At 34.7% G+C, this 26,755-nt stretch overlaps 2 protein-coding genes across 4 annotated transcripts; both read left to right on the forward strand.

Moving 5' to 3' along the window:
• Positions 1-377: 377 nt before the first annotated feature.
• LOC142526418 (ubiquitin domain-containing protein DSK2b-like) lies at positions 378-5,671 on the forward strand. Of its 3 annotated transcripts, none has more exons than XM_075630799.1 (9): positions 378-510; positions 672-936; positions 2,087-2,806; positions 3,405-3,610; positions 3,692-3,805; positions 4,356-4,411; positions 5,055-5,083; positions 5,155-5,250; positions 5,342-5,671. In XM_075630799.1, the coding sequence occupies exons 2-9, from the start codon at positions 711-713 to the stop codon at positions 5,488-5,490; spliced, it is 1,596 nt and encodes a 531-aa protein (XP_075486914.1). In that variant the 5' UTR covers positions 378-510; positions 672-710; the 3' UTR covers positions 5,491-5,671. The 3 variants fall into 3 exon arrangements, with proteins under 3 accessions (XP_075486914.1, XP_075486916.1, XP_075486915.1); XM_075630801.1 differs by having other exon boundaries at positions 5,055-5,077; XM_075630800.1 differs by having other exon boundaries at positions 392-510; positions 685-936.
• An 8,355-nt stretch (positions 5,672-14,026) lies between these two features.
• LOC142527286 (alpha-1,3-mannosyl-glycoprotein 2-beta-N-acetylglucosaminyltransferase-like) lies at positions 14,027-20,625 on the forward strand. The gene is made up of 18 exons (XM_075632048.1): positions 14,027-14,194; positions 14,399-14,449; positions 15,627-15,714; positions 16,190-16,252; positions 16,644-16,678; positions 16,764-16,840; positions 16,953-16,998; positions 17,100-17,162; positions 17,321-17,387; positions 17,486-17,554; positions 17,649-17,718; positions 17,825-17,886; positions 18,924-19,013; positions 19,150-19,244; positions 19,719-19,781; positions 19,863-19,901; positions 20,004-20,174; positions 20,318-20,625. Exons 1-18 carry the CDS (start codon positions 14,126-14,128, stop codon positions 20,426-20,428), a joined length of 1,329 nt encoding a protein of 442 aa, XP_075488163.1. The 5' UTR covers positions 14,027-14,125; the 3' UTR covers positions 20,429-20,625.
• Positions 20,626-26,755: the final 6,130 nt, after the last annotated feature.

The raw sequence follows: 26,755 nt of genomic DNA on the forward strand, positions 1-26,755 counted from the left end.
TCTTTATCTGTGAGACGGGTCAACCCTACCGATATTCACAATAAAAAATAATAAGTTTAGCATAAAAAATAATACTTTTTCATGGATGACCTAAATAAGAGATCCGTATCACAAAATATGACCCGTGAGATCGTCTCACACAAGTTTTTGCCTATTTAAATATTACACATATTTCTTTAAAGTTTGTAAAACATAAAAATTAAGCTGATAATTTCAATATTACTCACATCCCTCGTTAATGTAACGCAAACTTGGTGGAGTGAAATATATTTACTATTTAAATATAGTTGGATTTGTTTGTAAATACGATAAATGGTTTAGGAAGATAATTGTAATTATCCTTAAAAGTTAAGGATAATAATAATAATAATAAACTTTAAATATGGCACTAATCGCTGTTACGAAATAGCACTTTTTATCCTCGACACGCAAGAGCTTCGAGGCATATTCCGACCAAAGGTCAACCAAACTAAGCTTCTTCTCTCCACCCCGATCGAATCCACCTCCTCGGTATGCGTCTCCCACCCCTCTCTCTCTCTCTGTGTATGTGTGTGAATATATAAATAGATATATATGATTCATCGTAATCGATTTGATCTCCAATCGTAATCTGATTTGCTAAACTTGAAGTTGTTGCAATCAATTAACATCTGTGGCACTTATCATTCTAGGGTTTTGAATTAGGGATCGAGCTTGTCGAGAAAAATCCAATGGGTACAGAGGGAGAGATAGGCGTCGGCGTCGTGGGAGGGGAAGAGGCGAATATTAACATCCGATGCTCCAACGGCTCTAAATTTTCGGTGCGAACGGCTCTCCAATCCACGGTGGGGGAGTTCAAGGGTCTATTGGCGCAGAATTGTGATATCCCGGCTGAACAGCAACGGTTGATTTACAAAGGTCGGATCTTGAAGGACGACCAAACCCTGGTCAGCTATGGTATGCAACTCTAAATTGCTACCTTGTTATTTGGTATTAAATTTCCTTGTTTTTAGCTATAATCGAATTTTGATGATGTGTAATCATGTCGTTGTGCAGGGTTTCGCGTAGTATTGAATTATTGTTTTTCGAAAATTTCATGTGTTTAATGTTACATTAAGATTTGGTGTTTTGTGGCTTTAGGTTGGGGGTTAACGTACGCTTGGATAAAATATACTTTGTGGTCCCTATGGCGATACGCCTGCATGCCTTGGCTTTGGTGACTTGATTGTTGACATTAGTTTTTTGTGATTGTTTGCATATTCAGCTAAATAAATAGATACGCAGATTAGATATGAAATTTAAATTAGTCGTTCCTGGAATCCTTGAAGTTAAGACAATACACGAACGAGATTAAGACGTGCTTGACGAATTCATAATGCATGTTAAGCGATGTATTCGATTGCTGGGAACATATTGGGGTGGTCAAATTATGGCATTTTTAGTTGACAATTGGTATAGCATTGCCGGAAAATGGGAATTTATTTTGTGTCACCTTTCCCATGATGGTTAACCATTTGATTTTCAATTTCGTGTATTGTTCATTGAAGCCTTTCAAGAAGCACATAAATATTCACTCGTACGTCGTAATAGTACCAATAGGTATCCTCGTTAAAAGAGTGTAAGAGCTTTGTTGGCTGAAAAAAAAAAAGGAGCTGTTCCATATATTGAAATTTGAAAGAAATGTGCTTGTTTGGTGCCTGTCCTCACTTTTCTCCTTTTTTAACGGTAAAAAACAAACGCTAAAAATATTTCTCTTCCTTCAATATTTTCGGCTAAAATAATTAAACTACGTATCATTTTACTTGTCAAATAACGATTTCAAACACAATTTGCTCAGTACTTTTTTCTTTACTGTTATGCAAAATCAATTGTATTTAACTCGTCGACTTCTGTGATGTATATCTGAATGCCAATGAAAATATATATTTTCCAATAACCTTATTTATCTTCTATTTTCCTCAAAAGTCTGAGTTTAACGTGGTGCATTCAACCAAGCACTGTCAAATTTCCCCCTCATATTACCAATTATTGTTAGTACTTTTTAATATTGATGCTGGTAATGTTTGTCTTTATATGTAGCATAAGGTTTCATTCTTTTCTTAAATAGGTTTACAGGCAGATCACACTGTCCATATGGTTCGTGGTTCTGCACCTGCTGCAGTACCACCCTCTGCTGTTCCTCCCAGTGCTGCCCCCAATAATGGGGCCGCTGGGCTTACTGATGGCGGTGCTTCATTGTTTCCTGGGCTTGGTTTAGGGACAATTGGTGGCACAGGGGCGTCTGGATTATTTGGAACTGGTCTTCCTGAGTTTGAACAGTTGCAGGAACAGCTAACTCAGAACCCTAACATGATGACGGAGATAATGAACACCCCTGCAGTCCAAAGCTTAATGAACAACCCTGATGTTATGCGCAGCTTAATTATGAGTAACCCTCAAATGCGTGAGATCATGGACCAGAATCCTGAACTTTCTCACATTCTCAACGATCCCAGTATCCTTAGGCAAACACTTGAAGCTGCACGAAATCCGGAATTAATGCGTGAGATGATGCGGAACACTGACAGGGCCATGAGTAATATTGAATCTTCTCCTGAGGGATTTAATATGCTCAGGCGCATGTACGAAAATGTCCAAGAACCCTTTTTAAACGCAACAACTATGGGTGGTGGCACTGGAACTGATGCTGCATCAAATCCGTTTGCAGCTCTATTGAGGAATCAAGGTGCTGCTCAAAACCGAGAGGGGTCTGATTCTTCGGCCACTGGTCCTGAAACGGCTACAGGAACCACAATTCCAAACAGCAATCCACTTCCCAACCCATGGGGTAATTCTGGTGATATAAGAATTGATTAATTAAAAGCTTATGCTTGCAATTTTATATTGCTTTGTAAAATTTTCGACCTTAAGCTCTTTACTGTTAATTTAACTATTTAGCTGTTTCTGTGTTTTAGTTAGCTTTTCATGCCCATTTTCTTAATTTTCCAGTTACTGATCTGGAAAATGTGAAGTGAATGATTCTCCATGTCTCTCCTTTCCCTATTTGATGTGATTGATTTCTGCCCTTGGGTTCCCCTTCGATGTCTTGTCAACAGTTGTTATCCTATAATTATCTGCTCTAGTTGAAGCAGCATTCATCCTGCTCCTCATGCCTTGTCCTCGGATGGTGGTCTATGTATTCATTTAGTTTTGATAATGTTTTGTCCATGTCTTATGCTTTTCGTGCTTTACATGCTCAACCAGTTGAAGTAGGGAAGCTTATAGAGCCCCTTCCTATTTGGTTGAGTAGTAACTGTTCAACGAACACAGTAGATTCTTATTTTGGTCCGTATAGAGTTTTTCCCCTCTCTGGTTTGTGTAATACTGTTGTTTCTTTCTCTGCTTTTAAGGAGCTCTCTAACTAAGCTTCCAATTCGATATTTTAGGCGGTTCCCAATCAAATAATGCTACAGGAACTAATACAACTGGTGATGCTAGACTACCTCCTACTGCTGGGGTGAGGGGGCTTGGTATACCTGGATTGGAGCAAATGGGAATGTCAGATCCCTCTGTATTCAATCAATTATTGGAGAATCCGGCAATGACACAGATGATGCAAAATTTGCTTTCTAATCCCCAGTACATGGATCAAGTACAACCATTTATACTATAATGAATTGATTTAGTAACTTTACTTGGCGCTACTTTTCCATGAGCTACAACTTGATTGCAGATCCTAGGCTTAAATCCTCAACTTCGCAGCATGCTTGATACGAACCCTCAGTTGAGAGAAATGATGCAAAACCCTGAGATTGTACGTCAGTTGGCCTCTCCTGAAATGATGCAGGTATGTCTCTACAAGTACCTTTACTCTTTCTCTGCAAACAGATGTTTTTTCTTTTCAATTGAGATGGCACAACGTGTGCCATGGTGCCTGGGGATCTTGGAGCTCGAGGCTCAAGGCGTATGCCAATTTGATACTTGGATGATTGGTTAATTGGTTAGTTATTAACCTCATAGTTTCTTCAGTTACAGAAACAATTATAAACTTTTGGATGGAGACTCTCCACCCACTCCCCATCCACAGTTTAGTGTATAAATCTACCATTTTTTTCAGTTATTTATTAATACTTATTTGTCACTTTGTTTAAACTAACTTTATTATTGTTGCATTTGTATAGTTGATAATTTCCATGATAAGCACCAATTCATCTGTACAGGATGCTAGGTCAATCAGGATTAAAACTCATGCTTAACCTGTTGGTTCTTCATATCAAATAATCTGTTGTAAATAGTTCAGTTTTACAGCCTGAGAAAAATTATATATGATATATGAGTTTCAATGTAGGTTATAAGCTGTTCGTGCTTCTTTTTTCCTGTCTTTTTTTTTGTCACAGCAAATGATGGCTTTCCAGCAACAACTCTCTCAACTCAGTCGGCAGCAAACCACTCCGTGAGTGAGAAACTTCTGTTTTATGTATTTCAATTTCAAATATTGTTGACTTGTATCTAGTTGTCTATGTAAAATGATTACCAATGCAACTGTTCTTACGTATGAGTTATTTTTAATGTTTTCTGCTGTTTTATGACTTTCTTCATCCAGTCAAATATCAATTTTTTTTTCTTCTTTGCTCCTGCTCAATCATGCGGTACTTACAGTTAATGTAGTATTTTGTGGTTGGTTATTTTCTTTCCATTAACCTTGCAATTAGTTGGTATTTGTGTTTGAGTTCTTTAAAATTTTGTCAGAAGGTTAATTCTTCATTGGATCGAGCGCCATTAAATTTGATACAAATGCTGTTTAACAAATCTGAAGTGATCTTCATATATTTAAAATCTGAGGTGATCTTCCCCTCATATATTATGCTTTGGCAGTGTTGTTTAGACGCGGATTAGACTCCCATCTAAATGTTAACAAGAGATCATCTAGTAGGTTCCATCATCAAATCCATATAATTCTGTTTGTTTCTCTGCTTTGGTCCTACCCAGTTTTTGCTTTTTTGGGACGCCTCTGTCGTGAATGTGTAAACCAAGTATTGTATTTCAATATCAACTTAGAAATTAGTTGTGACATTTACCTTACTTGCATATTTCAGGGAAGGAGCTCAGAACAATCAGGGTACAAGTATGAACCAAATTTAGAATATTGTGTAGATATTCTTGCGCCTTTGCTTAATTGATGTCTGCAAAATGCAGGAAACCAAAATAATATGGGTTTGGATGTTCTGATGAACATGCTTGGTGGATTCAGAGCTGGTGGTTTGAATGTTCCAAGCACAAACAATCCTAATGGTTAAACTCTCTTTTCGACTTTGGTCCGATATTTATTAAGGGTTTTTTTTTTTAATCAAAATCACCATGTTTTTCTTGGTTGTTACTGTAGTGCCCCCGGAGGAGCTGTATGCTAGGCAACTATCACAGCTTCAAGATATGGGTTTCTATGACAGGGAGGAAAATATCAGAGCTCTCCGCGCTACATCAGGAAACGTTCACGCTGCTGTGGAACGACTTTTGGGGAGCACAGCTCGATAGTGTTTTTGTTTTGTTTGCCTGCATTGTTTGTTTGAGACCTGGGATTATTATGCATATAGTACTTGTTATGGGCCATCTTTTTCCACAGCTATTACTATTTATTCACACCAGGCCTCTTCCGGGACATTTGATCATTGGTTATGGTTATATTAAGTTGAAAATTATACAATTCTTTTTCTCATATTTAACTTGGAGCCTGAAATTTCAAATTGTTTTGATGAATTTATGGTGGATGAATTTGAAATCAATTTGGTTCCAAGTAAAATATAACACTGATTATGACAAATTTGAAATTTATTCATATGTAATTTCAGATCTTTTTCAAATCAAATCTCTTTTTTTTTTCAAATTATATCTTAAATAACTTGTCTGATAATATTGTATAAGCTGAGAAAATTGTTTGGTAAAAGTTTTGGGGCAACTTATTTAAAAATAATCAACTTTCGTTTCAAATTTATTTTTATTACACATCCCCTCAAAACTTAGTTTTAACTACCTCAAATTTTGAAAATACCAATAATATCTTTTTTCTCTAATTATGATATGTGGAATTGTTATACCTATCGAGTCTGTTCTTGAAGACATATAGTCTCAAGAAATACAGTTACGCAAGGTTTCCAGTCTATATATCACACTTAAATGATTGAATTTTTTTTATTTTTTATAAAAGGTCCATCATGCTTCCATATGATAAATTGTACAGTTTACCTTTTTGACCAGAGTGTCACCGGGTTATATCCACCGAGTTTTACAGACTGCTCCTTACAGTCCAACCACACAATCGCAACCGATAGTTTCTGACGCAGATTCCTTCAGTAACACTTAGCACAACCCTATTTCATTCCTACCTCAGGGTATAGAGTAAAACAGTTCAATTTGAAACTAATACATGAGAGGAACGAAAGCCTTGGCTCTTTTATTCAAACATACGAACTATTATTACGTAGTAACCTCCTGTAGAGGAGGAGAAACTTGTTTAGCTACTCTTACAACACACATAAACTTGAAAGAGAAAATATTACAAATTATTTTGAAGAAAAATGAATATGTTGAGTGATGCCTTCATCTTCCTTCTGCCTGATTATTTATAGAAGTTCTTGGCGGATTTGTTTTGCGAACTTCAAACTCTTGCCATAACTTTTAATGCCTTCCAGCTTCTTTTTAGCATTATCTCTTAAGTGGGTCGAGTGGGTAGCTGAGTGGTCCCTCTACTTGAGTTGTCTTCTTCCTAGATTATTAATCTAGAAACAGCTTGTTCTTCTGATCTTATCTCCTGGCATAACCAGTTGATATGTATCTGTATTATATCAGCTGATATCTCATTTCCTAATTCTTGTAGCCGTTTGTGGTAGGCTTTGAAATTTGCCAGCTGCCTCCTTATTGCCTTGATGCGTCTTTTAGAAACCTTCATAATACATTTTATTTAGGTTCTGAATTTTTCCTTGTGTATTTTTACTGGTTCCCATTTACTCTTTATTTATAGGTGTAATTAGGTCCAATTTTCTTTATTCATTTAGTGGGTTAGTCACATGACCACTATTTTTTGTCGGGGAATTGTTTGCTTTTGTTATCCCCACGGAAAAGTGATTAGGTTCACATGTCTACTTATTTTTGTCGAAGAATCTTAAACTTTTGATGTCCCAGAGGAAAACGTGATTGTGGTCCTTCACCACTTGGTCATGTTTCTGCAAGATGCTTCTTGTCTGACAAAGGTCTGAAGCCCTTGCCAAATTTTGGCTCCTTTTGGTTTGGGTATTCTAGGCAGATCTGTTCTGACTATCTTCCCACATTAGCCATATTGCAGAATTTTCGACGAGTTTCTTTACTCCCTGGCAGCTTTCTATTCAACAAAAGATTTTTTTTCTTTTCGAATAGATCTTCCGCAAAACTTGTGGTTTTTCCTGTCACAATATTTAACATGAATGATCCATTTATCGAATTATGATAAAATTTAAACGGAAACTTGACTTTGTCCATCTCAGTAAGACAGACACATAGACCCCATGCTCTTCTGGTGGAAATGTATCTTCAGTTATTGAAGCAACAAGGGGTGTTTCTTCTGACGGAGGATCTTTGATAAATTTCTGAACATTTGTATATGGTCTCCTTAACTTGATGAAATGAAAAGCTTCGTGTGAGCCTTTTCATGCCTGTTCTGGGGCTGTACAGAAGAAGTATAACTCCAGAATATCTCCTCTGGACAAATAATCGTTATTTGCCCAAGTTTCATGTATCGCTTCCTAGATCCATTTTGGTAACCCTGAAATTTCTGGGAAGCTTGGCGATGTGGATAAACTGAGGCAAGAGCCCCGAATTCATACCAAGCTTTGACATCATTTGGATATGAATTTGGTTTCATCCATACCCTATGATATTTTCCTAAAACATCAACCCTGATAGTAGCTGGGTTAATGTCTACTCTTATTTTTAATTTCTCCCAGTTTTGTTGGTAAACCTGAAATGGAGAAATTGCAGCTTCCTTAGTATCAACATTAGATTTACCCTTGTCAATGTTAGGTCTATGGTTAATCTTTCCCTCTTCAATCCCCTAGGTGAAGGGTTGACTTGAGGACTCGAGATAAGGATCTGGAGTCTCAATTTTTGTTTCAGCCGACTCATCTGGAGATGATCCCGACTTAACACTTGTGCTAGGGGTAGTTGAATCCCCTGCTCCAGATATATAGTCCTGTAATCGAAAACTCTTCATTTGGAAAACCAGTGGCTTCCCAATGCCTTGGAGGATAGGCCTTTGCACTACAGACCATAACTGAGTATAAGCCTGTAAACATCATTTGATTCGATCAGAGACAGTTCTCTTATCGGCTTGTTATAGTCTTCCCGCAACTTCTGCGTTTAAGACCAGCTTGTTAAACTCGTTTTGAAGCATTTCAATGTGTTCCCTCAAATGCCTCTGCATCTTAATGATGACATCGATATCACCGCTGTCCATTTATTGTTAAAAAATCTGCAAGAATATTTTCATTAGATTTAATTATCACAATATCAAAAATATAATTCTGACATAGTGCTTGACATCTTAATAATCTGACCTTCTCGGGTTTAGACTCAATTCTATTTTTTAAGAAAGATTTTACATGTGTATTATCAACTTTTAAAGTGAAATTTCTTTGCGAGTAAGAATAATGACCATTTTTCAGAAGCTTTCTTTACTGCATAGAATTCGTTTTCGTTGATATGCCATCTTATGGCTTCTGCATCTGAAAATAGTTCAGTGCAATATTTGCATGGCTGTTCTCCATCTAGAGTGAGCTTTGATAAGACTGCCACCCACCAATGATCACTGACATCCGTATATAATATCAGATCATCTTCATCTTGAGGAATAACCATTTTTGGAAGATTTTTACAAATCTCCTTTAGTTGACTAAGTTCTTGTGTGTGTTCTTTTGTCCATATAAATTTCGCATTTTTTTCAGTAATAGACTCAACACTTTCCTGTGTTTTGCTAGGTTTTTAATAAACATTCCAACAAAATTAACAACTCCTAGAAAACTTTGAAGTTGTTTATTTTCTTTTAGTTCGTTTGGAAAATTTTGCACATTTTCTACCATATGATCCTGCAAAATTATTCCACAGTCATCGATTTATATTCCTAGAAATTCGATCTTTCTTGTGGCAATGACTGCTTTCTTTTCTGATTGAACCAGTCCATCTTTTTTACAAAAATCATAGAAAATCTCTAAATGATTAATATGTTCTTCCATATTTTTAGATGCTATCAACACATCGTCAGTATAGACGAACATAAATTTGAAATAATCTTTAAATAGATTATCTATTTTCATTTGAAATATCTGTGGTGAATTAGCCAATCCCATTTGATATACTTCGCAGATATAATGTCCTTGTGGTATGGAGAAAGCTGTGAATTTCTTGTTTTCTTCCCGCGTCCGAATATGATAAAATCCGGACTTACAATCAAATTTAGAGAATATCTTTGCATTGCGTATGCAACTGATTAGATGTTCTCTACTAGGTATGAAGTACCCATCAAACTCCAGAATCTTATTAATTTCTTGGTAATTAATAACTAATCTGGGTTTGTTCTTTTTTATTTTACCGTGATTTATTACAAGAAATCCTGGGCTACTGTATGGTGAATTCATGCTTTAATTAAACCAAAGTCCAGATGTTCCTTAATTATAATCTGCATACCCTTTGATCAATTATATTCATTGGGATAGGTTTGCTTCGGAAAAAATCATATTCTTTGCCTTCCTTAATTTTAAGGCAAGCTTTGAGTTTTATCCACCATGCCAAGGGATCTTCATTGTATTTTTCTTTGATCCTTCTCTTGACATCTTCTAATGATATCTTAGATTCAAACTCTACCTCATTCTTATGTAGAGCTATCTTAAGGCATTCTATTTTTTCTGCTTGGAGCTCTTTATTTGCACTTAGTTGGAGCATTGTTTCTCCAAACCGTCTAGAATACTTCATTTTTGGGTTTAGAAGTTTTTCTTTATCACCTCACTTGCTGCGAAACTGGATTGACAATTTTCTGTAAAGTGCCTCTCTTAGTCTCTGGAATATGATTTTTTATCACAAGGTGTTGTGAATACTAATATTCTAGTCTCATTTTCTTGCATATAAGACTTTAACATTTGTAGGAAATTGTTTCCTAGCAGAATGTCAGCTCATGTATCATGAAAATAAATCAGTGGTGTTTTTACCTTATACCAAAGTGTTTGTCCAGCACCTCCGATCACAATTTATGTCATCTTAATCCCCTTACATAAGATTAAGATTCTTCTGGAAAAATCTCTTCCAGCAATCTTTGGTAATTCTTCTTCCAAATTATTTGGAAAAACTCCTCTTTTTCTGTACAGATTCCCGCACCCGAATCAATATAAACAGCAAAATATCATGCTTTATATTGTTCGTACAACATTCCTATTGGGATGTATATTGAGAATGAGTTTGTGGTCATTGGATTTTCCACACCTATCGTCCGCCATAAACTCCATTCCATACTCTGGATGTTTCCAAGATTTGTGTTCCTCGATAAACTCTAGTCCAAGAACCAATCAATCTGGTTCTTTCCCTGACATTCCTTTGATATGAACTTCCAATTCTCCGATCTTAATCATTCTTTGGTAAGTTTCTATCATATGTTGTCCTAAATAGTATATGGTATTACAAGGAAATTGATTCCTTTGTTTCGTAATATAAAATGCTATTTCTACTTCCTTCCACCCTTCTAGGCATCTAAGCTTTCTTATTGTAGAAAAGTTTTTTGGCTCCTGTTGGGTTTCTTGGACATGTATTTTTCCCCACCTGTAACTAGTAATTATATCTCCTTGAAAAGATAGCCTTCTCGATTCCAATTTAAGACTTTGATTTCTTTGTAGAATCGACTTGTCTTATATTTGGATATCTGTTTCCTGAATTAATAGAAAATCAACTCTTTCTAGATAAATTGTCTGAGCAACTTTTCCGAATATCTCAGGTATTTCAATGAACTCATTTCTAGAAGTTTAATGAATCCTTCTCTATTGAGATCAAGCGTTTTTGCTGCGATTCTCATAGCAGATGCCCAATCATCTATTAGTTCTTCTCTGTTTTTGAAATCTAATACATCTAGGTTAAGCATAACCCCATAAGGATGTATAGGTTCCAGATCAGATTTCCCACAGGGTATTTGGTTCAAAGGAATTTGATTCTTCCTTGACCTTGTTCCCGCTTGGTGCGATTCTCCACCAGTGTAAAAGTCTAGTTGGGATTCTCTCATATTTATATTATGAGATTCCTCACTTTCTCTTGGTGGTTCCTGCGAAGATGACCAGGTTATGGTAGGTTGTTCGCCCCCATTTGTGTTCATCTTCAAATCTACAACCTTGAGATTTGCAAAAGATTCTGCAAGTTCTTGTAGATCCTCTAGACCAATCCTTTCAAAAGTTGTCATCAGATTGATTTCTTTTCTAAAACTGTTTGATTAGATTGATCATTTTTTCTTCTTCAGTTAAAGGTTTTGGCATCACTTTGGCCTTCCCTCTTTGATGTAATATGGGTTCAGTTCCAAAGGATGGTGGCAACTTTCCTTCTGAAGTTCTCTTACTAGAACTTGGTTGTTGTTCTAGGATTTGAATTCTTGTTTGAATGTCCTTTAATATTCCAAGAATTTCTTCCTGATTTTCAAGGATTTTCTCCACATTTTGTGGTACATAATACAACATATTGCATAATTTTATACCGTCTTTTGAATCTCTCTAAGATCTCCCGAGAGTTTAGAGGAATCTGATACTATTTCTAAGAATATGTTATTTTGAATCATAAGTTTGGCTTAGGACTTTGACAAGTTCCTTCTTGATATCTAAACTTAGTTAGATCTTCCTGTTTCAAATATTCCAGAGTTCTGGAATAAATCCTATAAATACTTAATCTCGAACCTGGGTTCGGATTCATTTTAATTGAGAAAATTCTCCTCCTCAAACATTTAATTACTTAATAATAATAATTTGTATGTTTGAAATAATTTTACCTAGATTCTGATACCATTTTTCCCCGGAAAAATCAACCATTTGATTTATCAATTATAAGGGCAAATAAGGGTATTTTTGTCTTTTTAAGTGCTTTTTAGGTAGTGGAACCAAAGTTTTTTAGCATAGGTAGTAAATTTAAAGTTTAATTTGGTTTGAGTATTTTTTCACAATTTACCCAAAGTTTTTCAGAAAAACTTGTAGAATATTTGAAATAAGTCATTCAGAAGAGATAGATGAGATAGATAGGTTAAATCGTAATTTATTTATTTATTTATTTTTTATATATTTTAGAAGACTAAAATATCTTAAAATATTTTATTATATATTTAATAAAAATAATTATTTGGATTATTTTGCGTTATCATTTCTTTTTTTTTTAATCATGGTAATGTGAAAAGATATTATAATCTATTCTATTTTATTAAAGTTGAGGACATGATAGTAACCATTTAAAAATGACATTAACTTTACCCGTATATGACATCAAACCGCTAGGGATGTAAATGAACCAAACTGTTTGCTAGATATTCGAAGCTCGGCTCGATAAAAAGCTCGTTTGAGTTCGTTTGTTAATCATATCAAGCCAAACTCAAAATCGATTTCGAGCTCGAAAATTTAATCAAACCAAACTCAAGCCTAATGATATTAGGCTCGTGAACTCGCAAACATGTTTGATAATAGGCTCGCGAGCTCGAGCTCAAGCTCGATTTGTTTAGGTGGCTCGTAAGCTCGAGCTCGACTCGTTTAGGTAGTTCATCAGCTCGAACTTAGCTCATTTGTTGAGTTGATAAATAAAATTATTAGTACTAATGTTAATGGAAGGAATTGAACACAAAACATTATTGAAAAAAAGATTAATTTACAGCACATAGCCACAATTACATTTTTTATCTTACTTGTATATCATTATACTGAAATGTTTTTTAAAAGATAATAAATTAACAGAAATACATCAACTTATTCTTTTTTTCCCAAAAAATTTACATTTCCAAGTCATATATACGTCGAGTTACTTTAAAAATTATTATCCTAAAATATTATATTAAATTGAATATAATGAATTCATATTGATTAAAAAATAAAATTTATTTGGAACACAGCGAATGGAGTATTAAAGGAGTAAAATTATTGCAATGTTATTTATATGGTGATATCAGCGTGTGACAAATATTTGTTATCTGGATGTTGGATGTATTATTTTGAGATGTTCAATAATATAATGAGTTTATGTTTTTTTAGTTGTTCTTTTTGTCGTTTTGATTATTTATGAATGAATTATATTTTTATATTTGATTTAAAATTAGTTCATAAATATATTTAATTTTTAACAAGCTCATAACAAGCTCAAACTCGAGCTCAATTCTATGCTTTACGAGCTCGAAAACGAGCTGAGCTCAAGCCAGACTTGTTAATTAAACATGATAAACGAGCTATTAATGAATCAAGCTCGAGCCCGGCTTGATTAACATGATAAACGAGCTTTTAACGAGCCGAGATCGAGCTTTTTTCGAGCTTAGTAATTTCAATACAAACCGAGCTCGAGCCTGATAATAGGATCTCGAATCGAGCTCGAGCCTCAAACAATCCTAAATGAACCAAGCTCAAGCCTGATACTGTTTGGTTTGGATTGTTTACATCCCTACATCCCGCCATCCGCCGCAACCCATCATTAGGCGGGGCGGAGCAGGCCGACCCGCTTATTTTTTTAAGAAAAAATGCTACACAGTATCACAGTAAACATAGAATAAATATATATTTAAGTCAAATAGTTTCATAAAATACTTAAAAATATTGAAATAAGAAATTAAGAAAGCATACAACATAATCCAGAAAAGTTAAAATGCTTAAACCAAACATGAAGAAATTAAATAAATACTATAAAGTCAATTCTCATTAAATTTCGTTTAATCTTGATCTTTTACGTTAGCATAAAAATCCAAACAGTCTGATATTTTATTAACTAAATTCGTTCAATTTTTTAGTGGGGCGGACCACTTCAACGGGCATGACCCAAATTTGACAAATCTAATTGGGAATAATGATATCGAATTAAGCTGATATAAAAGGAAAATCACAACGGCGGAGTGAACCGTACGAGGCGGAGGGGAACTGAAGACTAAAGGAAAGAAAACATGGGGAACCGGTTCTGCGATTACCGGTACCTCCTCCTCTTCGCCGCTGTCCCATTCGTCTACATCCAGGTCAAACATAGGTTCACTTTGATTTTGATTTCTGATCGGAAAACCAGGATACAGAATGATTGTTTAATCCCATGCTTGTCTGATTCCTATTTCTTATTAGGAATTAAACTTACTCATATGCTGCCACCAGATGAAGCAAAGACCAGTGTTGCTAATATAAGTAATTGCTGACATGATTATTGTTCTTGGTGTCCTTACCCGCAGATGCGACTTTTCACTGCTCAATCAGAGTATGCTGATCGTCTCGCTGATGCTGTACGTTTTGCTTTGTTTTTTTATTCAGCACCAATGCTCAATTCTATCTACAAGACAAGATTATGAACGGGGTCAATCGAGAAACTGTGTTTTGTGGTGCGGGAGCAACCACTGAATGTATTTGGGGCTGATATTCACATTTCTAGCAAAATTACAAATAGAATTTCGATATGTTCATTTTATGGCATCAGTGGTCCATTGACCTCACGCCTGTTATTGGGTCTTAAGATTCTGATGTAGATGCTCAATATCAAATGCCTAGCTCTCTCATACTGTAACACGTTCTTTGCTTACCTTCTACTCTTGATTGGGGGAGCTACTGTTGCTATATCGAAATTAAAAAATTTATTTAGATTGACGTCTTGGCTGAGCAGTGAAAGCTGTATTTTTTAGTAATTTTCTTTTACTATATCCTCATATGTAGTCATAAAAACTTTTGTTCTCAGGATGGGTTAGAATTAGAATGAACTAATCGTCATTAAGAAAAAGATTAATTTTTTAGGTCCGATTTCCGAATATGTTTTCATACAGCAGTAATTTATGTATATTGTCATAATAAAATTCAGGTGACCTTGTTGATTTGATATACAGAGAGGGAATATATGGTGTTAGTTCATAATTATAGAAGTTTGTAAATGCATTTATAGATAATATTTAAAACAAAATTTTTTGAAGATATTAGAAAATTTTAGACTTTTTAGATGACTTTCATAGCCCCAGCGATAATTGGATGCTAGATTTTGAACTATGCGTTTCAAAATGTCTATACCTTGGATTTGGCATGCTTTATTAATTAAAGATTTGATTTAGAGACCTTCTGGTAAAACTTCCTGGTAGTAACAAAATTAGTTTGGTCCAAACAGTATAACTGTAGAATGGTGTAGTGTATAATTAATAAAAAAAATCAGAGTATGTTCAGAAATAATAATACAAAAAATGTATTGGTTTGCACATACATTCTTTTACATTTTTTTTTTCAAACCAAACAATGAAGCATGTCATACTTTGTTTCCCTGAATGGAATTCATTATTAATATAGTCCTAATACTTTTACTTGTGTATCATTGAGTTACCGGATGTAAAAATGCTTTACACTTTCTATATTATGTCGTCATTCAAAAGGCCAAACGTATATCATAGGATATACGGCACCTAACATGTACAGTATTGATGACAGATTGAATCAGAAACTCAGTGTACTAGAGAGACACGACTGTTAATTGATCAGATCAGTCAGCAACAAGGACAAATTCTTGCTCTTGAAGGTGCTTTATCTTTTATGCTTCTTTCCCCGATGACTGGCTTTAAAAAATGCATTGCAAAATCTTACTGCTTAATCCATAGATTTTAATGCTCTTCCTGCCAGTAACTGAAAGTTTAAGAAAGGATCCATTCGGTCTTGAAATATCATAAAGATCGATTAGTGAGCTTTGGGATCAATACAATTCAAACTGCCTATACTTAATGATATAGGACAGATTGTCTCCTGATACGAGAAAAATTGATTATGTGATAGGGAAGAGCTAGATTACTGAGCAGTTTTCATGTATAATCTTTTATACTCGTGCCCGGTCAAGAATGATGAAGCAGCTCGTCTGTTTCACTGCTATTTTTTCTCATTTGTTTTTCTCTATTCTCATTTCTGGATAAGGAAGTATTTTTTATCACTGGACGATGTGGTGTTATACTGTTATTGATGAGAAAAAATTATTGTTTATCTTTTGCGTGCTACAATTTCAGAGGAAAGGAAGCGTCAAGATAAGGAATGTGGACAGTTGAGAGCACTTGTTCAAGATCTTGAAAGTATGTTTACACAGTTCCTTCCTTTATTTCTCATTTGTCACCTAGTTAATTGCTTTCTTTCTGTGCATGTAAAGAGTTAGTTTTCATTCTGCAAATATCTATTATCAGTCCTTTTTCTAGCTTCTGGATACTTGCCTATTAAGGATAACGTCTCTGTACTATTGGCCATTTCTTTTTGTACTTCTGCATGGTTCTATGGCAAATTAAGTAGGATGATAATACAAACTGCGACTTTTGTACTTCAACTTGATTGGCTCAAAAATTAGGTTCTTCCCATCTTTCACCTTTTATTTTTGTTATATATTGAACATTTGACCTCTAGTCCCTTTTGTTGCCCATGATCAATGCCTACATTTGTTAGTAGTGTGATCGTTTCTCTATCCAAATTCAGGGAAGGGTGTAAAGAAATTGGTTGGTGATTTACAGGTTTGTACAAAATATTTGTTTCTTTGTGTTGTTATATGCTATTTTCTTGAACTCTTATATATCGAACATGTTATTTGTTTATCAGGTTCCAGTAGCAGCTGTCGTGGTTATGGCTTGTAACCGTGCCGATTACCTTGAAAGAACTATAAAATCTATTCTAAAGTATGATGTGTCTCCATGCATCCTTTTGGTGATTTGAGTTGCTATCACAACACTTTTAGCTGTCAGCTGACATTTTCTTTCATCTCTTTTTTTTTTCTTTTTTCCTTACTAGATATCAAATTCCTGTCGCATCAAGATATCCTCTATTCATATCACAGGTACCTAAATATGGGACATCTGACATGAGTTTGGAGTTTTTCATTGAGAACAAGGGGGACACTTTGCAAATGCAAATTACATTTGCATTATTTTTTTGCAGGATGGATCAGATCCTCTTGTTAAGAAGAAGGCTTTGAGTTATGATCAGCTAACGTACATGCAGGCACTTGTTTTCTTTCTATCTTTACATTCTAAAATTATTTCTTACTCAGTTCGCTTTACCTGCTTATTTATTGGATTGGATTTCTTTTAAGGTCTTTAAATTTTATTCCTGGTTCTTGTTCAACCACAACAGTTTTAATATACTTTCATGTGCCCCAGCATTTGGATTATGAACCAGTGCATGCTGAAAGGCCTGGGGAGTTGATTGCTTACTACAAGATTGCACGTTAAGTTTTTTGTTAATTTGTTTTCTGTTATTTGCCTTCCTTTCTGTTTGAGGAAAGATTCTCTGGCTGACATAGCCTAATTTTGTTTGCCGTTCAGGCCATTATAAATGGGCACTGGATAAGTTGTTCTATGAACACAAGTTTGACAAAGTAATCATTCTCGAAGGTTCCTGTTTTCTTTATTCTTTTTTACTTCCTTTTCTTTTGTTTCTCTTTTTGCCTCTGGTTCTTTCTTTCACTGAATAAGCCATCATCTGCAGATGATATGGAAATTGCTCCTGATTTCTTTGACTATTTTGAGGCTGGAGCTGCTCTCCTTGACCACGACAAGTGAGTTGTTCTCTCCAAGATATGATGAATTTTAGATCCATTGACAATTTGACATCCTACGTCGATTTCTGATTGGAAGTATTTGATTGAAATGCACCAACGATAGATCTATCATGGCGATTTCTTCATGGAACGATAATGGGCAAAAGCAGTTTGTACACGATCCTTGTAAGTTCCTCAGTTGTCCTATCGATCTGCTAAACTTTCGCAAAAATGTTCCTAGGTTAATGCTATTATCTTCTCTCACTGATAGAAATTGTTCTACGTGACATTGTTGATTACTGTGTTTCTGGGCTTTGATGATGTTTGTCATTCTTGTTCCTTGAGATAACTTGGTTGGGTAGGTTAGTTCTTTCGTATCACTTCCCACACCACTGTTTGTATTGAGTGTTACTCATAATGAATGATAATTCATTTGTATGTAAAATGACTACTTTTGTCGTTTTCCCATTAAACCCGTTATCCCCTGTTTGTTTCCCCTTTATGTAATCAAAATTAGTTGTTCAGTTTTGATTACTTTTAATCATTTAGTGAATCTATTTCCTTCATTATCGTATGAAACAAGTGCACACGATATGCTATATATTCATTCAAGCTATTTTCTAATATTTTTAAAAAGTATTGTATAGATTATAAGCGTCTGATTTTCAGTGTTAACATTAAATAAGGATGAATTGTTGAAGGATCATTAAATTTTGTGAAGCAGGTTCTTTGAGTTCCCGTATGCTATAGCATTTAGTTTTGAACTTAAATCACCAGATTGTTCCGTCACTGATTCATTATATATCTTTGCGTATGGTTCCGTCGCTAAATTTCTTGAATTCATGAGGTTCTTCTCTATCCTCATTTTTTAACTCATGGTTCCGTCTCCGAATTTCTTGAATTCATGAGGTTCTTCTTTATCCTTGTTTTGTTACTCACCAATCATGCTTTACATTTATTTCTCATATTTTTTGTGCTGAGATGGGATATGCTATCACTATTTCTTTCGTGTGCTAATTGATATTCATCTTTATTGAACTGTTTGAAATGAGATTTTTGTTAGGTTGTGTACCGTTCAAATTTGGGAATTTTTACAATCTGTGGATGATTAAAGAAGATGCAAAGCTTCCACAGTTCCACTATTTTTTTTATGTACATTTTTTAACAGCCTATTTGGTCAAACATCAGTAACCTTTCTGCATCTGTTTTCCTATCTCTTGCAGATATTCTTCATCGCTCAGATTTTTTCCCTGGTCTTGGATGGATGCTCTCTAGATCCATATGGGATGAATTGTCTCCTAAGTGGCCAAAGGCATATCCTTCAGCCGTCTTAATAGTTGTAATATTTGACATCAAAATCTTAAATTATTTTATCCGTGCTCCGTCTAGATTTTTTTCTCTTTGGTATCTTTCGCTTCAGTCTTATGCATTTTCTTGACCAAACAATCACTTACTGGGATGACTGGTTGCGGCTGAAAGAGAATCATAGAGGGCGTCAATTCATTCGCCCAGAAGTGTGCAGAACATATAACTTTGGGGAGCATGTAAGACTTGTGCTCATTAGTAAAAACACTTATGTCTCTATGTACGACTTGTTCTCTTTTTAGAGGTTTCCGATTACATTAGTCTATTAGACATGATTAGGGGACAATATATCAAGCTTTAGGTGTGAAATTGATTTTTTCACATCCATGTTCTTTTCTTCAAGAGGAGAGTATTTACCATGACATGTTCAATTCTGGTAGATATTTTTGACTAAAATTCTAAATCATGACTGATGGTTTTTTAGAGATTTCTATCATGGAAAACAATTTTGACCTTTTTTGGGTTGTTAAAGAAGGCTCGGCCGGGTATATGTTTAATGTTTGACATGAAATTTTACTGTTATTTTTGGTTTTGTCATAAGTTGACTTGTTAAATTCTTGTCTGCTACGTGTTTGGAAGCTATCATAAGTAGTTCTTGTTACATTTTTTCAGTCGAACTTGCTCTTACCAGGCTTCCTATTTTTTCTTCATAGGGTTCCAGTATGGGGCAGTTTTTCAAACAATATCTTGAACCTATCAAACTGAATGATGTCCAGGTATGTAACTAGTATGGTCCATGTTACCTTGCTCACCTTGTGCTAGCCTTCGTCTGAAAACTGTTTTTACTGGTCTGGAAGGTTGATTGGAAGTCAATGGACCTGAGCTTCTTGGAGGAGGTAAAGTCTTGCCTTTATAAGTGAAATATATACCATGCAACTGTGCTATGACAAGGAGGAACGTAGTCTATCTAGATACTGAGATTAGCTCTACTTTTATAGGATAAGTATGCAAAATACTTTGCGGACCTGCTTAAAAAAGCGACTCCAATGCATGGAGCTGATGCTATTCTCATGGCACATAACATTGAAGGGGATGTACGTGTCTCTTACCGTGACCAATCAGATTTTGAGTACATTGCTAGACAGTTCGGCATTTTTGAAGAATGGAAGGTACAAATTGTTCTTTAAGGTTCTCTTCCATTCTCAATAGTTGCGACTTGCTCCCCATTGTTGAATCGTAGCTGACTTATTTATCTCCTTCCTGATTTCAAACTCTCAGTTTATCGTAACGGGGTTTATATTTATATAATCAGGATGGTGTCCCGAGAACAGCGTATAAAGGAGTAGTTGTTGTCCGTTATCATCCACCGAGACGCGTATTCCTAGTCGGCCCAGATTCTCTCCAACAATTTGGAATCAGATAGACCTAAAGGCAAGGCGGTGTCTGTAAGTTTATTAGGAACTTTGACGGACTGAATTCCTTAATGCCGGTGGCAACTTGTATTCACAAGACTCGTATTTGTTTTGAGTTCTTGCTAATGCCATCAACACAAATTCACAAATTTTCCATATTGATCATCACACATTTTAATAGAATTGTGGTCCAATTTGATTTGTTTTTTCTCCCCGTCAAACTTTAAGCCTAGCGGTGGATGGCTCAGAATACTTTTGTTGACGGACTATTTGGACAGTCTCTAATAAAAATAATAAGCTATTAATGTCAAATGTAAAATGACCAAATTGTTGAAAAATATATTTAAAATGTGTGTATTGAATATTTGAATGTTGAATATTTGAATGTTGAAAATAAGAGTTGTAAATATTGAAAATTAGTATGTGGTGATGTAGGTAATGATGTATTTTATTTTTGGATTATTTGTAAAGATTTTCTATAAATATATCTCTCATTTGTGAAGAAAATCACAATTGAGTAGAGAGAAAAATATTATAAAGTGTGTAGTTTGGTAAATTTTGAGAGTTTGAGATTTTTACTTTTTACCATAAATTTTTACTTTTTCACAACACGTTATCAGCACGAAGCTCTAAAAGTCCTCCATCCTTTTCCAAGCTTCAAACAGAAGAAAAAGGTAACAAAAGTAATAATATTTATTTTACTGTTATTTATTTATTGTGTATATATTTAATATATAATATAATATTATTAATAATAATAATAAATTTTTCAAAAACTTGTTATAAATCTTGGGAGAATGTTAAGACGACATCTCACACTCCCGGTAAGGGATACGACAAGTATAAAAGTCTATAAAATTTTTAAATAAAATATCTTATGACACATCATTATAATAATATGACATGATATACATAATTATTTAAATATGTCTAATATTTTATACATCATATTATTACCATAAAATTATACAAATACATACCTTTATTTTTTTATACACCAACGGTCATAAACGGTAACAAAATGACTAGTTTTTGCCCTATAAATATGATCTCATAAACACATTCAATTACTCCAACTTTCTCTTCTTCTCTAAAAATTATTCTTCACTAAATTTTCGAAGAAAAAAAAAGATGGCTTTCTCAAGGTTATTTTTAATTATTTTGGTTATCATACTCACGAGTCTTTTATTTATCGGAGAATATCCTACTCGTGTGTTTTCTTTATTTTTAGAAATGCTTGTACTTGTTGTTTATCCATTACTTTGTATTGCAATATTCATTAATTAATAAAATGCATCGTAATTTTTTTTTAGTACCACCATGTCAAATTTGACAAAGCTCGAATTTGTTGCGCTCGACATCACGGGAAAAAATTATATGCCATGGACTCTCGATGTAGAAATGCATCTTGAGTCATTGGGTCTAAGTGAGACAATAAAAGAAAATGGCATATCGACATCACAAGAAAAGGCAAAAGCCATTATATTTTTGCGTCGACATCTCAACGAGGGATTGAAATGTGAATATTTAATTGAAAAAGATCCCATGGCTTTGTGGAAAGGATTAAAAGAAAGATTTGAACATATAAGGGAAGTTATACTTCCGACCGCCCATGATGAATAGAATATGTTAAGATTCCAAGATTTTAAGAAAGTCAGCGATTATAATTCAGCGATGTATCGAATAATCTCGCAGCTAAAATTTTGTGGACATGAGGTCACAGAATCGGAAATGCTTGAAAAAACATTTTCCACGTTTCATGCATCAAATATTACTATACAGCAACAATATAGAGTACGTGGATTTGCGAGATATTCTGAACTCATCGCCTGTCTTCTTGTGGCGGAAAAAAACAACGAGCTATTAATGAGAAATCATCAGTCCCGACCCACTGAATCAACAGCATTTCCAAAAGTAAATGCTGTAAGTAAAAATGAATTTAAACCTGGAAACCAAAATCAAATTCAAAGACAAGGTTTTGGTCGAGGTCGAGGTCGAGGTCGTGGACGTGGACGTGGACGTGGAATTGGCCGTGGTCGTGGTCGAGGCCGTGGTTTTGAAAACAATAGAGATAGTTATTTTTATAATTCATCTCAAAAGAGCGTCCCAAACCATCCACAGAAAAGGCATCATGAGAATACAAGTGTTAATGAAAATCACTCATAAAGATATGAAAGTTCTTGTTTCAGATGTGGTACTCCAGGACATTGGTCCAAAATTTATCGAGCCCCTGAACACCTTTGTAAACTTTATAAAGAATCATTAAAGGGGAAAGAAAAGGAGACCAACTTCACTGAACGCAGTGACCATTTGAGTGATTCAACTCATTTTGATGCTGGTGATTTTATGAATGATTTCTCTGGAAATGATCAATATGTTGGTGGGATATAAATGAACAATATTGATGCTGCAGATTTTCTCAATGATTTCTCTGAAAATGAACAATATAGTGGTAGAATATAAATGTACAATAATTTATTTTTCATGTATCCATATAATGTTTTATTGTATAATTATGATATGTGTTATATTTAAATATATATTTTCAGTAATTTTATTTCATTGCATATTTTTTTGAAGTTCAAAAAATGAAAAATGCTATGAGCAAAGCTGAAGTTTGCATACCTGATAGTAGTACAATGCACACTATCCTCCGAGATAAAAGATATTTCTTGGAACTAAAACCAACAAAAACAACGGTGAATACAATATCAGGTCCTGTAGACTTGATTAAAGGATGTGGTAAAGCACAATTTTTGTTACCTAATGGTACAAAATTTTTGATCAATGATACTTTATATTCACCACAATCGAAAAGAAATTTGTTGAGTTTTAATGATATATATTCCCATGGGTATGATACTCAAACAATGAATGAAGGGAATAAGAAATATATGTGTCTTAATGATATATATTCCCATGGGTATGATACTCAAACAATGAATGAAGGGAATAAGAAATATATGTGTCTTATCACATATAAATCAGGAAAGAAATATGTGATTGAAAAACTACCAATGCTCCCTACTGGATTGCATTATACACATATAAGTCCGATTGAATCAAACATGATAGTTGATAATTCTTCAATATTAACCAATTGGCATGATCGATTGGGACATCCTGGTTCAACAATGATGCGAAGAATTATAGAAAATACACGTGGTCATCCGCTGAAAGACCAGAAGATCTTTCAGAATAATAAGTTTCAATGTAAAGCATGTTCTCTTGGAAAACTTATTATAAGACCATCACCAGCCAAAATCCAAACTGAATCACCAATGTTTCTTGAACGTATTCAGGGTGATATTTGTGGACCAATCCATCCACCATGTGGACCATTCAGATACTTTATGGTATTGATTGATGCCTCCAGCAGATGGTCACATGTATGTTTATTGTCAACTCGAAATGTTGCATTTGCAAAGATCACTTGCTCAAATAATAAAATTGAGGAATCAATTTCCCGATTATACAATCAAGAAAATTAGACTTGATAATGCTGGTGAATTTACTTCCCAAACTTTCAATGATTATTGTATGTCTATGGGAATCATTGTTGAGCATCCTGTTGCTCATGTACATACACAGAATGGATTGGCTGAATCATTGATTAAACGTCTGCAAATGATTGCTAGACCAATGATTATGAAAACAAAGCTCCCTATTTCTATATGGGGACATGCAATTTTACACGCTGCTTCATTAATTCGCATCAGACCAAGTTCATATCATAAATACTCCCCATTGCAGCTTGCATTTGGTAAAGAACCAGACATTTCTCATTTGAGAATTTTTGGATGTATGGTGTATGTGCCTATTGCACCACCGCAACGAAAGAAAATGGGACCTCAAAGAAAGGTTGGAATTTATATCGGTTATGATAGTCTATCAATCATTCGATATCTTGAACCTCAGACAGGCGACGTGTTCACAGCACGTTTTGCTGATTGTCATTTTAATGAGGAAATCTTCACAATGTTAGGGGGAGAACAGAAACATACCGAAAAGGAAATTACATGGCATGTATCATCATTGTTACATCTGGATCCAAGAACAAAACAATGTGAAAAATATGTACAACAAATTGTACACTTGCAAAGAATAGCCAATCAAATACCAGATGCATTTGCTGACACAAAAGGGGTAACTAAATCATATATACATGCTGCAAATGCCCCTGCTCGAATTGAAATTCCAAAGAAACAAATTGAAGATACTCTTGATGTCATTAAACGCCTGAAGCGTGGAAGGCCAGTTGGTTCCAAGGATAAAAATCCTCGAAAAAGAAAATTTATAGAGAAACACGATGATCACAAAATAAAGAATGATGTTCCTGAAGAAACACATGATGATCACAAAATAGAGAATGGTGTTCCTGAAGAAACACATGATGATGAAAATATTCTGTCAGAACCACAAACTGACGAGAATCATGAAATCTCTATCAATTACATTAATACTGGAAAAATATGGAACCGAAAAGATATAGAAGAAATTGATGATATATTTTCTTATAATGTGGCAATCGACATCATAAATGATAATGAAGATCATGAACCAAAATCTTTTGGTGAATGTAAAAATCGGCAGGATTGGATAAAATGGAAAGAAGCCATCCAGGTTGAATTGGATTCGCTAAATAAACGTAATATTTTTGGACCTATAGTCCTTACACCTGAAGGTGTAAAACCTGTTGGATACAAATGGGTTTTTATTCGAAAGCGAAATGAGAAAAATGAAATAGTGAGATATAAAGCTCGACTTGTTGCACAAAGTTTTTCTCAAAGGCCTGGAATTGATTATGAAGAAACGTATTCTCCCGTGATGGATGCAATTACGTTTCGGTATTTGATTAGCTTGGCGGTATCTGAAAATTTAGAAATCCGTCTTATGGATGTTGTTACAGCTTACTTATATGGATCACTTGATAGTAATATATATATGAAAATCCCTGAAGGATTTAAGATGCCTGAAGCACAAAGTTCAAAACCCAGAGAATGTTATTCTGTGAAATTACAAAGATCATTATATGGGTTAAAGCAATCTGGTCGAATGTGGTATAATCGACTAAGTGATCACTTGATGAAAAAGGGATATGTAAATAATTCAATATGCCTTTGTGTTTTTATTAAGAAAACAACATCCAGATGCGTAATTATTGCTGTATATGTTGATGATTTAAACATCATTGGAACGAATAAGGAAATTCAAGAAGTTGTGTCATACTTGAAGGAAGAATTTGAAATGAAGGATCTTGGAAAAACCAAGTATTGTCTGGGTTTACAAATTGAACAAAAAGAATGTGGAATGTTTGTTAACCAGACAAATTATACAGAAAAGATCCTTAAACGTTTTAATATGGATAAATCAAATCTTTTAAGTATTCCAATGGTTGTTAGATCATTAAACATAGAAAATGATCCATTCCATCCATGTGAAGAAGATGAAGATATTCTTCTTGGTCCAGAAGTACCATATCTAAGTGCTATCGGTGCCCTTATGTATCTTACAAATTGTACAAGGCCTGATATATCTTTTGCCGTAAATTTGTTGGCAAGATTTAGCACATATCCAACAAAGAGACACTAGAACGGAATTAAACATATATTCCGTTATCTACGAGGAACGACAGACTTGGGACTTTTGTATTCAAAAGATGCTAATCCAAGTATAATTGGTTATGCCGATGCTGGATACTTATCTGATCCACACAAGGCACGTTCCCAAACTGGATATGTTTTTACTCGTGGAGGCACTGCAATTTCTTGGCGTTCACAGAAACAAACGCTCGTAACAACTTCATCAAATCATGCCGAGATTATTGCACTACATGAAGCAAGTCGTGAATGTGTGTGGTTAAAATCAATGACCCAACATATCCAAATCTCATGCGGATTATCATTCGACGAGAAGCCTGTGATACTATATGAAGATAATGCTGCATGTGTTGCTAAAATGAAAAAAGGATACATAAAAAGCGACAGAACTAAACATATTCCTCCTAAGTTCTTCGCATTCACCAAGGAGCTTGAGAAGAATAAATATATTGATGTTCGTCACATTCAATCAAGTGAAGATTCATCAGATCTCTTCACAAAGGCGCTTCCTACGTCAATATTCAGAAAGCATATATATAATATTGGGATGCACAATCTACGAAATTTGTGAAGAATTGTTCGTGTCAACATGAGGGGGAGTTTACGTGACTGCACTCTTTTTCGCTTGCTATGGTTTTTATCCCAATGGGTTTTTCCTAGTAAGGTTTTTAACGAGGCAGTATAAAAACACGTAATGAAGACAATCATTATGATCATCATCACAAGGGGGAGTGTTGA

The sequence above is a fragment of the Primulina tabacum genome, chromosome 15 (assembly GCF_025594145.1).
Source record: "Primulina tabacum isolate GXHZ01 chromosome 15, ASM2559414v2, whole genome shotgun sequence".
NCBI classification, from domain to species: Eukaryota; Viridiplantae; Streptophyta; class Magnoliopsida; order Lamiales; family Gesneriaceae; genus Primulina; species Primulina tabacum.